We start from the raw sequence: 11,883 nt of genomic DNA, 5'->3' as shown, positions 1-11,883 counted from the left end.
ACAGAATAGCTAACTAAAACAGAAGTTTGTAGTAGGTAGAAGCCAAATTCATTGTATGATCAATGCTCTCTATAGAAAGCAAAATCACAAATCCTATGTAACCAAGCATCAGACTTTCTACTCCTGTATTTGGATGGATCTACTTTTTTATATTTTTTTCTCCTGCTTTTTATACTTATCTAGTTCAAGAGGGAAAATTCGCTTTTTTTCCCCTTCTAAAAACAAAATCTATATATTTGAAACATTCCCAGAAATTTAAACAAGTTTTAAAATTAACTGGCCAGCTTGGTAAATACTTGTCATAAAAACTGAAAATTGTTCAATTTTCTACTAATACCTTTTATGAAAGGTTTTTATGGGGTGGAAAATGATCGTTTTTATCCCTCTTATCTGTTACAACTGAAGTTTCTGTTTCTTCAACATCTTGCTAATCTTATGGGAAGAAGTAAGTTGCTGCTAATAGTTTGTGCTTTTCTCAACTTTTTTTTTCTTAGTTGCAATGGCACACTAAACTAGGGAATTTTTTTCACTGTATTAATTTCTATAATTTTTTTTAGTTTTTGCAAGGCAATGGAGTTAAGTGGCTTGTCCAAGGCTACATAGCTAGGTAATTATTAAGTGTTTGAGGCCAGATTTGAACTCAGGTACTCTTGATTCCAGGGCCGGTGCTCTATCCACTGTGCCACCTAGCCACCCCTTATTTGTATAATTTCTTTCAATTTAACCAGCTAAATAAAACTACTTTTATTAGGATTTCATAAAAAAAGCTTTAAAATAACATTATTTTACATTGGAGATACATATCTGAAGATAAAGTTCTCTCATTCATTTGTCATGTCTCATAGTAAAAAAAGTCACAATTTTTAACTTTTGCAGTTAGCAGAAAATCTTGAAGTTATTTTCTAAATTTTTAAGACATTTTTAATACCATTATAGATTTGTCAATATATAATTGTGCTTGAGTGTTATTTGTATGAGCTTTCTTCCTATTTGAATGTTATTCCTTATACCACTAGTCCAAATCAGTAATATTCATCTCATTGATGTTAGATTCAATATTCACCATATTCGTCTTATATTTCAAAGTCCAGCCATATATTGTTTTAGAAACAGTTTTGAGCAGTACTTAGATTATTTAATAATATATAATTTAGGAATCGGAGTTCAAAAGTTCCTAATTATCATTCCTACTACTTTTTTTTTAAATTTTTTCTCAGACTGGTTCAACTAATGATCAAGAAACACAAGTTCCCAAACCAGAAGTTTCACCATCCACTTCAGTTTCCATGAATACAGAAGAGCAAGAAGTAAGTCTGCTGACTTTATTCTGCTAAGAGATTCTCCTGAGTCCTTTTTAACCCTCCACAAGGGCATAATCGATATTAATATTTATAATTAATGTAATTGTTAATATATTAAAGTTTGTAAATACTGCCTATCATGAAAGGATGTACATTCTAGTATTAAGTGTACTTCTTTGTAGCCTTGGTTCAGTTTGTAGAACCTCTTTTTAGGCTGCTTAACAAGTATATTCACATGCTTTATTTTTACTTTGTTAGTGAATTTGCTTTGAGTATTTTGAGTATTTTTGTTAATACAGTAAATCAAAAGTATAACCATAAAAAATAATAAATTTTAAGAACCAAACCATATTCAACATAGAAAATTAAAGGAAGTATTGAAAAAACAATTGTATCTCTTCTTATTTTATAGGAAACAACTCGTCCTCAGCAGAGAGGAACTGCTGTTTCTTCTCCCACCATCCAGTCTCTTTCTCTTGCTGTACCAAAGGTAGGAGAGCTTATTTAGAACCTTCATTTTTAGAATGTAATTGGATATTTTGGTTTTTCTACTGGGAAGGGTATGGTATTGTACCCATCTATGAACAAAGGAGAAATCCAAACAAAATACTCTAGGAAAATTTAAAGAAGCAGAGAGAACTTCCCCAGTTTCCCCATTTGTAAAGTAAGAAAGGTGGCACAGTAGTTAGAATATTGGACCCAGACTCAGAAAGACCCGAATTCAAATGTGACCGGAAAACACTATCTGTATGATCTTGGGCAAGTTACTTAACCTCTGTTTTGACTCAATTTCCTCAACTGTAAAATAGGAACAATAGTAGCATCTATCTTCCAGGATTGTGAGGATCTAATAGGATAATAATTGGAAAGGATTTAGAACAGTGCCTGGCACATAGTAAGCCCTAAATAAATATTAGCTATTACTAATAGATCTGAGGTGCCAGGCAACCATATTGAAACAGAATTGGGAAATATTTAACAAGATAAATAACAGCATAATGCAATAGGAATCCTTTTCTATTTGAGTTTGGCATCATTGGTCTTTTATCTGTAAGATCCCAGTGTTCTCTAATTGCTGTTGTTAGTATTACCTCCACCTGCAAAAACAAACAAAACCCAGCATGTAATTCGAAGGAACCTGGATTCTCGTGAGGAAATATCCTGTGTAGGAAGGCATACTGAAGAGAGCTGAACCTTGAACTGCTGTTTTCCCTTTCTCCTTCTATTCCCATTAATCAAATGCCTGTAGAGATGTTTATCTTCACCTAAACCAGGAAAGTATGAGAAAATTAAGGAACTCAGAGTTCAGGAAAGAAATTTTGGAAGCAGAGATAGAGTATCTATATGTGATCTGATAAAAAAAAAATCCTTAATGACTAATCTGGGGTGGGGGAGGTGGTCAGGGACTCTTCCCCCATCATAACCAAGAGCTTTCACCAGATTTTGTTCTCTAATAAAATAAGTGAGGACACCAAACAGGTGATTAAAATTCCATTTTTGTCACTCCCCTTAGTCTCAATTAATAGGGGTATTATTCTTTATGCCAGATGTGCTAAGAAGAACAACCAAAAGAATGCTAGGCAGGGAGTCAAGAAAGGCCTCATTTACCTCTGTGAGCATAAGCACGTCAGTGAACTTCTTGGAGCGTCAGTTTTCTTCCTGGCCTGTAAAATGGGAATAATAAATGTAGTCCTTTCATGACAACAAATCAGATAACAGCCATGAAAATCCTTTGCAAACCTTAAAATGGTATGTGTATCTGTTATTATTAATTTAGATATTTTTAAATATACCTGATTGTTAATTTAGCTAATTTAAAAATAGGGAGAGAAGAAGCTGGTTTGTGTGACAGACCAGTTAGGTATTTGGGACTGGAATTCTCTATATCAAGTCTTGATTTTTATTTTTATCCCATCAAACTTTTTATACTTTGCTTTTTTATTTATTTTTAACATTCATTTAAATGGGTTTTGAATTTCAGAAATCTCTCTTATCCTTCTTCCACCCTTTGATAAAGCAGGCAATATGATGCCCATTATACGTGTAAAATTGTGCAAAACATTTCTTTATTAGCTATGTTGTAAAAAGGGGGCTGGGGAGGGTAAGAAATTTAAGTGGAAAAAATATGCGTCGGTCTATACTCACTTTATCGATTCTCTCTCTGGAGTTAGATAGAATTTTTCATCATGGATGCTTTGGAATTGTGGATTTCTGTTTTGATTAGAGTAACAAAGCTTTCACGGTTGATCATTATTACAATAATGTTTTCACATTTAATTTTCTCCTGGTTAAGTTCGCTTCAATTTATATCAGTTCATATCAATCTTCCCTAGTTTTCCTGAAACCATCCTTTTCATCTCTTGCAGCACAGTAGTATTTCCATCACAATCATATAGCCCAACTTGTTCCTCTATTCCCCAGTGGTTTAGACATCCCCTTGATTTCCAATTCTTTGCTACCACAAAAAGAGCTGCTACGAATACATTTGTACACATAGATCCCTTTCCTTTTTCTATGATCTCTTTGGAATACCAGACATAGTAGTAGGAGTAGGAGTAGTACTAGTAGTAGGAGTAGTACTAGTAGTAGGAGTATTTTACTTCCCTTGATCCTTTCTTTCTCTTGTTTGGTCATAAACCCTATTCCTATCCACAAATCTGTCAGGCAGTTTTTTCCGACACTCTTAATTTGCTTATAATATCACCCTTTATGTCTAAATCATGTACCCATTTCAACCATATTTTAGTCTGTGCCTACTTTGTACCAATCTTGAGTTTAATTTTGTTAGCAAAAAGATCAGTCTCTTTTTTTAGTTTTTTTTTCACTTTTGTATATTTCTCTTTCAGCCTAAAGCTCACCAATTCAGTGTCAAATCCTTTTCAAGTCCTACACAGTGTAGCCATTGCACTTCCCTTATGGTTGGATTAATTCGACAAGGCTATGCTTGTGAGGGTGAGTAATTCAAATAGAAGTTGTTTTGGAGATTAAGTTAATGATGCATTGGTCAACTCAGTGGAAAGTAATTACTAGAAGAATTTTAAGGACAATCAAGTTACAAGAAGAAAGTCTCCAAACTCCCTAGCATAGCACCAATGTAAAATTTGCTTTCTTCTTGGTGTCATCTTTTTTAACTTTGTATTCTATATTGCTTTACTCTGTTCTAGGGACTAGTAAATTTTGCTGTTCTTTGCTAGTGCTAACTTTTCATCTTTAAATTGCCTTCCCTATATGTATATGTCTTCTTTTTAGAATGTAATTGTTGATGGCTTTCATTTTTCCAGTATGTTCCTTCTCATGCCATGTTTCATGCAAAGACAGTGCTCCTCAGGTTTGTCCAATTCCTCCTGAACAATCAAAAAGGCCTCTTGGAGTAGATGTACAGAGGGGAATCGGAACTGCTTACAAAGGTTATGTCAAGGTAAGACTGGGGCATCAATAGAGACAGGAAAAGTTCAGAATTGTCATGGACTTGGATTATAATCTAAGCTCTTCCAGCTAACAACATTGTGATCTTAATATGTCACTAAATCTTTTGGGGATTTAGATTCCTCATCTTTAATAATATACTATCCATCTCAGAATTTTTATAAAGATGAAATAAGAGAATATACTATCATTTAGCACTTTGTAACTGTAAAGGATTATATAAGTGTGAGCTATTACTAATCTAATTTGTTAAAAATGTTATTGAGAATATTTTGACTTTAAAAATTGGGTGCTACCACCATCTCTTAGAGAGTCACTACACAAGGTATCCAACTTTTCCATTAGTTGATTATCATGCTGTCTTTCTCATATGGCCAGTAGTATATTCTATTACCAGCTCCATATTTGAAAGTCTTTCTAGCTTAGTAGAGCGAGTTTTTGTCCCCCTTTTAGAATCCAATTGCCTCAGCACCAAAATAAGAAATTAGACTAAAGTTTTAATGGAAAATGATTACAATTATTTTCCCCTTCTTTTTTTAATGTTATTTTTTTCAGTTACATGCAAATAGTTTTCAGTAGTGTTCCTATTTTTGTAAGCTTTTGAGTTCCACATTTATCTACCTTCCTCCTTTGCTTCCCCTCTCCCCATGACAACAAGTAATTTGATATAGATTATATATGTATACTCATGTTTAACACATTTCCATATTAGACTTATTGTGAAAGAAGAATCAGAACTAAAGGGAAAAAAATAAATTTTAAAAAGTGAAGATAAAATGCTTTGGTATGCATTCAGACTCCTTAGTTTTTCCTCTGGATGTAGTTACAGTTATTTATAATCAAATAAATTCTGAATTTCATGAATAAATAGTAAAGTGTAATTAGAAGCTAAATACATTTGAGATTGTTTCTATAGTTTATCCATTTTGCACAATACTTCCCTAATATGTTGATGAAGAATATAAGAGTACCTTTTTCAAACATGAACCAAACACCGCTAGGTCAAGCACTTCTCAGCGCAAAGTTCTGAAAAATCATTGAAAGCAGTATCAGGTGTTTGCAACTGAAAAATGAGGGATAGAATGCCATTACTTATCCCTAGTCATTCATAAAACATAATTCACTAACTCCAGGTTTAGAAGTGAGAAATCAAGACATTATATTTTCTGATTAATTTTAAACTAATTTCAGTTTTAAAATGTCTTTCTAAAAATTGTAGTAAAATTTCTTTTTTGGCAGATTCCAAAGCCCACAGGGGTGAAAAAAGGATGGCAAAGAGCATATGCAATTGTCTGTGACTGTAAACTCTTTTTATATGATTTGCCTGAAGGAAAATCCACCCAGCCTGGTGTTGTTGCAAGTCAGGTCTTAGATCTCAGGTGGGTTTGTGATAAATGCTGATTTGATTTATTAACTTTATTTTCAAGTTTTATTTTATGAAGTTTTGTTTTATGTCATTGCAACTGTGACTTCAGTTATAACTTGATCATTATATTATTCTAGAAGACATTTAATTCTGGCTGATACATAAAATGTTAATTTCTGTGCTTTAAAAATTAAACAGACATTTAGCATGAGAGGTTAACTGTCTCAGTGTTCAAAAAAATTTGTGTCTACATATCGTATTTTTGAGTCTTAGTTATCTTGCTTGCAGAGTAGAAAAGTTGAAAAAACTAGCTGTGTATTTGAAAATTAGTTCCAGGAAACAGAACCTGACCTAAATATAATCCATTGTCTTGCTCTAATATGGCATCATTTTCTAGTATTTTTCAGTTTTACTGGAATTAAGCACACAGAAGAAACTTAGCATCTGCCTTCTTAAATTCAACAAACATTAAGCAACTGTGCTTATTTACCCTGCATGGCATTTGGAGAGGAATTCAGCTTCCACTCTTAAGAAGCCTATTGTGTTATTGTGTGTGTGTGTGTGTGTGTGTGTGTGTGTGTGTGTGTGTGTGTGTGTGTGTATCTCAAAAGTTATAATAAAAGTTAAAATATGATTAAATATATGGGAGATATTAAAATACAAGGTCTTTGAGATTCAGAAAGGAAATCCAGTCTTCCTTCGTTTACCTGGGAGAATTGGAGAGGACTTCATGCAGGTGAAAGTACTGGAGCTCAGCTTTGGAAGCTGGAGAATATCAATAGGCAAAGATGGAAGTGTTGTGTAGGTGTGACAGATAGCATGAGCTTTGTGGTAACCAGTGTACCAGTTGTAATTGCTTGTCCTTGCTCTGCAATAGTAGCATTTTAATCATACTTTATGTATGAAATCACTTTGTCACATTAAAAATCAGACATGGACCCTTTTCCTAAAATCAGTTTGTTGTGAATAAGAGAATTTACTTGTTTCCAAAGCAGTAACCTAATATTCATTGTATAACTCCTTTAAATGTAATCTATTCACAATTAATGGAAATTGGTCTTATTGCTATTTTTTTGAAATGGTGGCCTAATTTCAGCCAAGTGTTGTCTAAACAATGTTTAAGTTTTACTTATGAAATAGTATAAAGCATACTATAACAAGTTCCCTACAAATCACTAACTACCTGTTGATATCCTCTCTAAACTTGAAGACCTTGCTCAATTATCACTTCCACAGTCTTCTTTAGTCTCTTTTCTTCCCAACTAAAAATGATTCTCCCATCACCATCCTCTTCTCCCACACATCCCTTCAAATTTCAGGTTCTTCTCTGACCTTTCATATGCACTTAATCCAGAACCATTTCATTTCTCCTTACGATAGAAACTGATCATTTTTTCCCCCATCTTGGTCACTCCCTTGTTCACATCCCTGGATATTTTGCATTATACATTATAGAGTTCAATGTATAGTTTGCCTTGAAGTTCAGGCAACCTAAGTTCACTAAAATCCTCCCTCTAATAGGCTGTGTGACCCTGATCCTTAACCTCTCATTGACCCAAGAAACTCTTAAGTAGCAATTTCAAAGCTTGGTCCAGAGATTCCAGAAATATTTTGAGCATCTGCAAGATCAAAACTATTTTTGTAATAGTACTAAGATGTTTACTTTCAAATATAGTAAATAATCAATAGCTTTAACTCACACAAATAAAAACTCTTGGGTAGGCTCCTCAGAAAATTTCAAGTTAAAAGGATACCCAAACTAGAAAATTTGAGAGCCCTTACTCTAATACTATAAATTGGATTGTACTTACTGAGTTGCATTGGTGTAGGGAACTTCCTTTCACCCAAAGCTCTGTAATACAATGAAGTCATAGGTCCAGACCAAAAACAGGAAGGAAGGAAGGAAGGAAATTAGGAAAGATGCATCTTGTTTTTTAGAAAACAGATTCATAAACGAAACAAATTATTTACAGTTAGAAATGTAAAGGAAAATAAAAGTATACTAAAATACTGTTCCCCTCCATTTTCCTTACCAATTTTTTTTTTGCCCTATTGTTTTGTTTCTTACCAGAGATGAAGAGTTTTCCGTGAGCTGTGTCTTAGCATCAGATGTTATACATGCTACCCGCCGAGACATTCCTTGTATTTTTAGGGTATGACTTTTCTTATTTCTTTTGTTTTTAAAGAGAGCCTTTTAAAGCTTGTGCTTTTACAGTTTTAAAAATGGTAAAATGTTTATATTGAAATGGTCATCATTTAGAGTTAAATATAAATTTTTAAGGTTTTCCAGAATTGTTTCCAAAAAATGTTTCAACAAATATCTAAACTTCCTTCTTTCATTTATGTTTTGGCTATTTAAGCCTTGTATTGTTGAGAGTGGTATACTATCTTAGGTATAAAAGTAATCTAATATTTTATATGTTCCAATCTTACTGCACATTCCTTCAGTATCATTTTTTAGCATTCTTGTCACCTAACAGCATCATCCTTCTCTCTTCACACAGGATTGCCACTTTTGGTGTAAGCCTTCTCTCCAGCTTCTTTCATCTGTGACATCCTTCTTTTCTTTCTCTTCTTCATTGGTCCTGTTCTATTTTTTAGCATACACTTTTCTCTTTTGTCTTCATCTTTGCAATTCTACTTTTTAAAACTTGGTTTAGCAATGTATTCACTTTAAAAGAAATACTATTATAAGTTATTTATAAAATCGTTTTTAAAATGTTTTATTAAAAATGAAATTGTCATGTGACAGTATGTGACTTCAGTTTCCTTTTTTTCAGTGTTTACAATAATCTTTAAGGTAGAGTAAAAATATTAAATGATGGGGGCAGCTAGGTGGCGCAGTGGATAGAGCACCAGCCCTCGAGTCAGGAGTACCTGAGTTCAAATCCAGACTCAGGACACTTAATTACCTAGATGTGTGACCTTGGCCAAGTCATTTAACCCCATTGCCTTGCAAAAAACCTAATATATACATTTTATTTATATATATATATATGAAGGCAGGATTCCACATTTACATTTTTCTTTAATGACATTGAGGTGCTGTGTTGAACAGGAAACTAATATGCCTTTCTGCAGTATTTTGACAAAAATAATATTTCTCTATTCAGAGATTTTCTAATGTATATAATAGGAGAATTGCACTCATACATGACTAAAAAGATGATAGCAAATAGTTTTCCAGGCTTCATTAATGAGGATTTTGAGAAAATATCAGAATTTCTAATGTAATTTGTGTTTAAAAGTTAAATGTTTTTATCTGAGATGTTATTTCCCAGACACTGCATTAATTACTATTATAACCCAAGTAAACATTATCAAAATACATTTTTGGGGAGCTATGGTTTTGGCAAGAGATAAATTGACTAGAAATTTACGTGTTACAAAACTAATAGGCTACACACAACCCTTTTATTACTATGCTTCCTATTTAGTATTTAATGAAAGAACTGAGCAAGAAAGCTTGTGGAACAAGGAGCTTTAAAAGTTCAACATGTAACAACCTACAGTTGCTTGGCATTCAAAAGAGAAAAAACTAAATTTAAATTTTTTTTAACTCTTAGGATTAGACTATAGCATTGTTCAGAATGCACCCCTGGGAAGAACTGAAGTTTTTGTTTGTACATATGTACCATATTTTTCTAAATAGTTTAATTGGGGGTATAGCTGTGTGTACTTTGTCTATTTTGTCTTATGTTTGTGTTTTGTTTATTTTATATTATTAAGGTGACAGCTTCTCTCTTAGGCACACCTGCTAAGACCAGTTCACTGCTAATTCTGACAGAGAATGAAAATGAGAAGAGGAAATGGGTTGGGATCCTAGAAGGATTACAGTCTATTCTGCATAAAAACAGACTTAAAAATCAAGTTGTACATATTCCACAGGAAGCCTATGACAGCACACTGCCTCTTCTTAAAACCATGCTAACAGCTGCAATAGTAGGTATGTACTTTGGAAGCTGCAGTTTATTTTTTTAAGTTGTTTTTTTTTTTTTTTTTTGCAAGGCAAACGGGGTTAAATGGCTAGCCCAAGGCCACACAGCTAGGTAATTATTAAGTGTTTGAGGCCAGATTTGAACTCAAGTACTCCTGACTCCAGGGCTGGTGCTCTATCCACTGTGCAACCTAGCCACCCCAAAGCTGCAGTTTAAAAAAGAGAATCCCCCTACCCTTAGTTAAACTGATGTTCTAAACAGTGGCTGTATGCTTAATATATTCCTTCCTCAAATATAAAGGCTGCATACTTGCAAATTGAAATCACTTAAAGTTATAACTTCATTGTTTAAACCTTCTAGTATGTTTACTAGACTGATTCAAATAAATGTTCTTATTTTCTGGATTAATAAATATCTGAGTATCAAATTTATATTGATATATGCATTATTGGATTTAGAATGGAAAGAAATAGTATGACATTATGTACTAAATACTGAATTCCTGTATTCAAACCCTGCCTCTGACACTTACTAGATTTGAGATCATGAGCAAGTCATGTATCGTCCCTGGATGTCATTTTCCTCATTTGTAAAATGAGATTATTAGTTTCTAACTATAAAGCCTATATGGATCAGGATTTGAAGATACCTTAACTGACATCTTGTTTGATCTTTACATTTTGCAAATGGAGAAACTGAAGTCTAGAGAAGCTATTATTTGCCCCAGACCACACAGTAACTTTTACAGACTTAGGATTTTTATCTAGAGCTTCTCATTATAAATCCATTGCTTTTTCCTCTTGCACCATTATGCTGCCTTACAACATTCTTAGAGAATTGTTATAAGACTTAAAGTGTGTGTGTGTGTGTTTTTATTGTGCTATATAATTATCATTATAATCTAGTTCAACCCTCACGTTTTTCAGATGACCTTAAGAAACTCAGAGATGTGAGTGAATGAAATATATATTAAGTGATTTTACTTGTGCTAGGCACTAAATGAATACAAAAACAATTTCTGTTTTCAAGGAGCTCACATTCTAATGGGGTAGATGACACAAATGTAAGATTTCAGTTGTTAAATAGAAAGTTCCCATGGTCCTTGGGGTACAAAACAGTTTGTAATTCTTCCTTAATTTCATTTCTTCTGATAAATCATGTCAATTTCTGATGTAGAATTAATTGTTTGATAATTTCAAGGTCTTTGGTGGCAAAAAAAACCCTTCTTTTCTGTATCTTCATTAGCTGAAATGGTAGCTCCTAGAGAGGTATTTATCAAGCAGCATCTCCACAAGTATTGCTTCCCAGGGTAATAGCAAGGCCAATTGCTGTTACCAAGGTTCACTGGTTCAGGGTCCTGGATTGTCTCCACTGGACGGTGATATGGAGGGAAGAATAGTCTTCTCCATTGGGGGCGATAGTAGTCAGTGTGGTGGTGGTAGTGTTTTTACTTGCCTGGCTTACCCAGCACCTGGTTGAATAAATTGGTGGGGAATGCTTCTTGTGACTTCTTCACAAAAGTTATTTCCCCGGATGATGATTCTGAGAGCTGTACTGAAAATAGAGCCTGTGGTTTGAGAAGTTTTGCTCTTCCTATAGCTTTTGAATTTCTCTGCTGCCTGTCAGTGGTGGTTGGTTAGCAGTTGTTGCTAGTGGTAGTGGAGAAAGGTAGGCCTCTTCTCCACGATGATTTTTTTTCTCCTCAATTGATGACTACAGGGGAGTGACTTAGCGAAATCATTCTCCCAAACATAAACAGGATTTGAACCAATATGTATTGCTCTAGACATAGTACCTAGAAATTTCAGCTAGGTATTTGTCTCCAACAATATTATTGTAGACTAGAGTAGCA

The 11,883-nt window shown here is 33.7% G+C and overlaps 1 protein-coding gene across 1 annotated transcript in view; it reads left to right on the top strand.

Moving 5' to 3' along the window:
* CDC42BPB (CDC42 binding protein kinase beta) overlaps nucleotides 1-11,883 on the top strand; it is a 172,663-nt gene that overhangs the window by 138,583 nt on the left and 22,197 nt on the right. The window contains exons 22-28 of the mRNA XM_074213159.1: nucleotides 1,218-1,307; nucleotides 1,714-1,791; nucleotides 4,148-4,253; nucleotides 4,583-4,719; nucleotides 5,967-6,106; nucleotides 8,165-8,246; nucleotides 9,823-10,039. Of these exons, the coding sequence (XP_074069260.1) occupies nucleotides 1,218-1,307; nucleotides 1,714-1,791; nucleotides 4,148-4,253; nucleotides 4,583-4,719; nucleotides 5,967-6,106; nucleotides 8,165-8,246; nucleotides 9,823-10,039 (850 nt within the window). The remainder of the gene's footprint in view (nucleotides 1-1,217; nucleotides 1,308-1,713; nucleotides 1,792-4,147; nucleotides 4,254-4,582; nucleotides 4,720-5,966; nucleotides 6,107-8,164; nucleotides 8,247-9,822; nucleotides 10,040-11,883) is intronic.

This window comes from Macrotis lagotis, chromosome 1, assembly GCF_037893015.1.
Source record: "Macrotis lagotis isolate mMagLag1 chromosome 1, bilby.v1.9.chrom.fasta, whole genome shotgun sequence".
NCBI classification, from domain to species: Eukaryota; Metazoa; Chordata; class Mammalia; order Peramelemorphia; family Peramelidae; genus Macrotis; species Macrotis lagotis.
The sequence above is the reverse complement of the archived record's forward strand: the minus strand, read 5'-3'. Positions and strand labels throughout refer to the sequence as shown.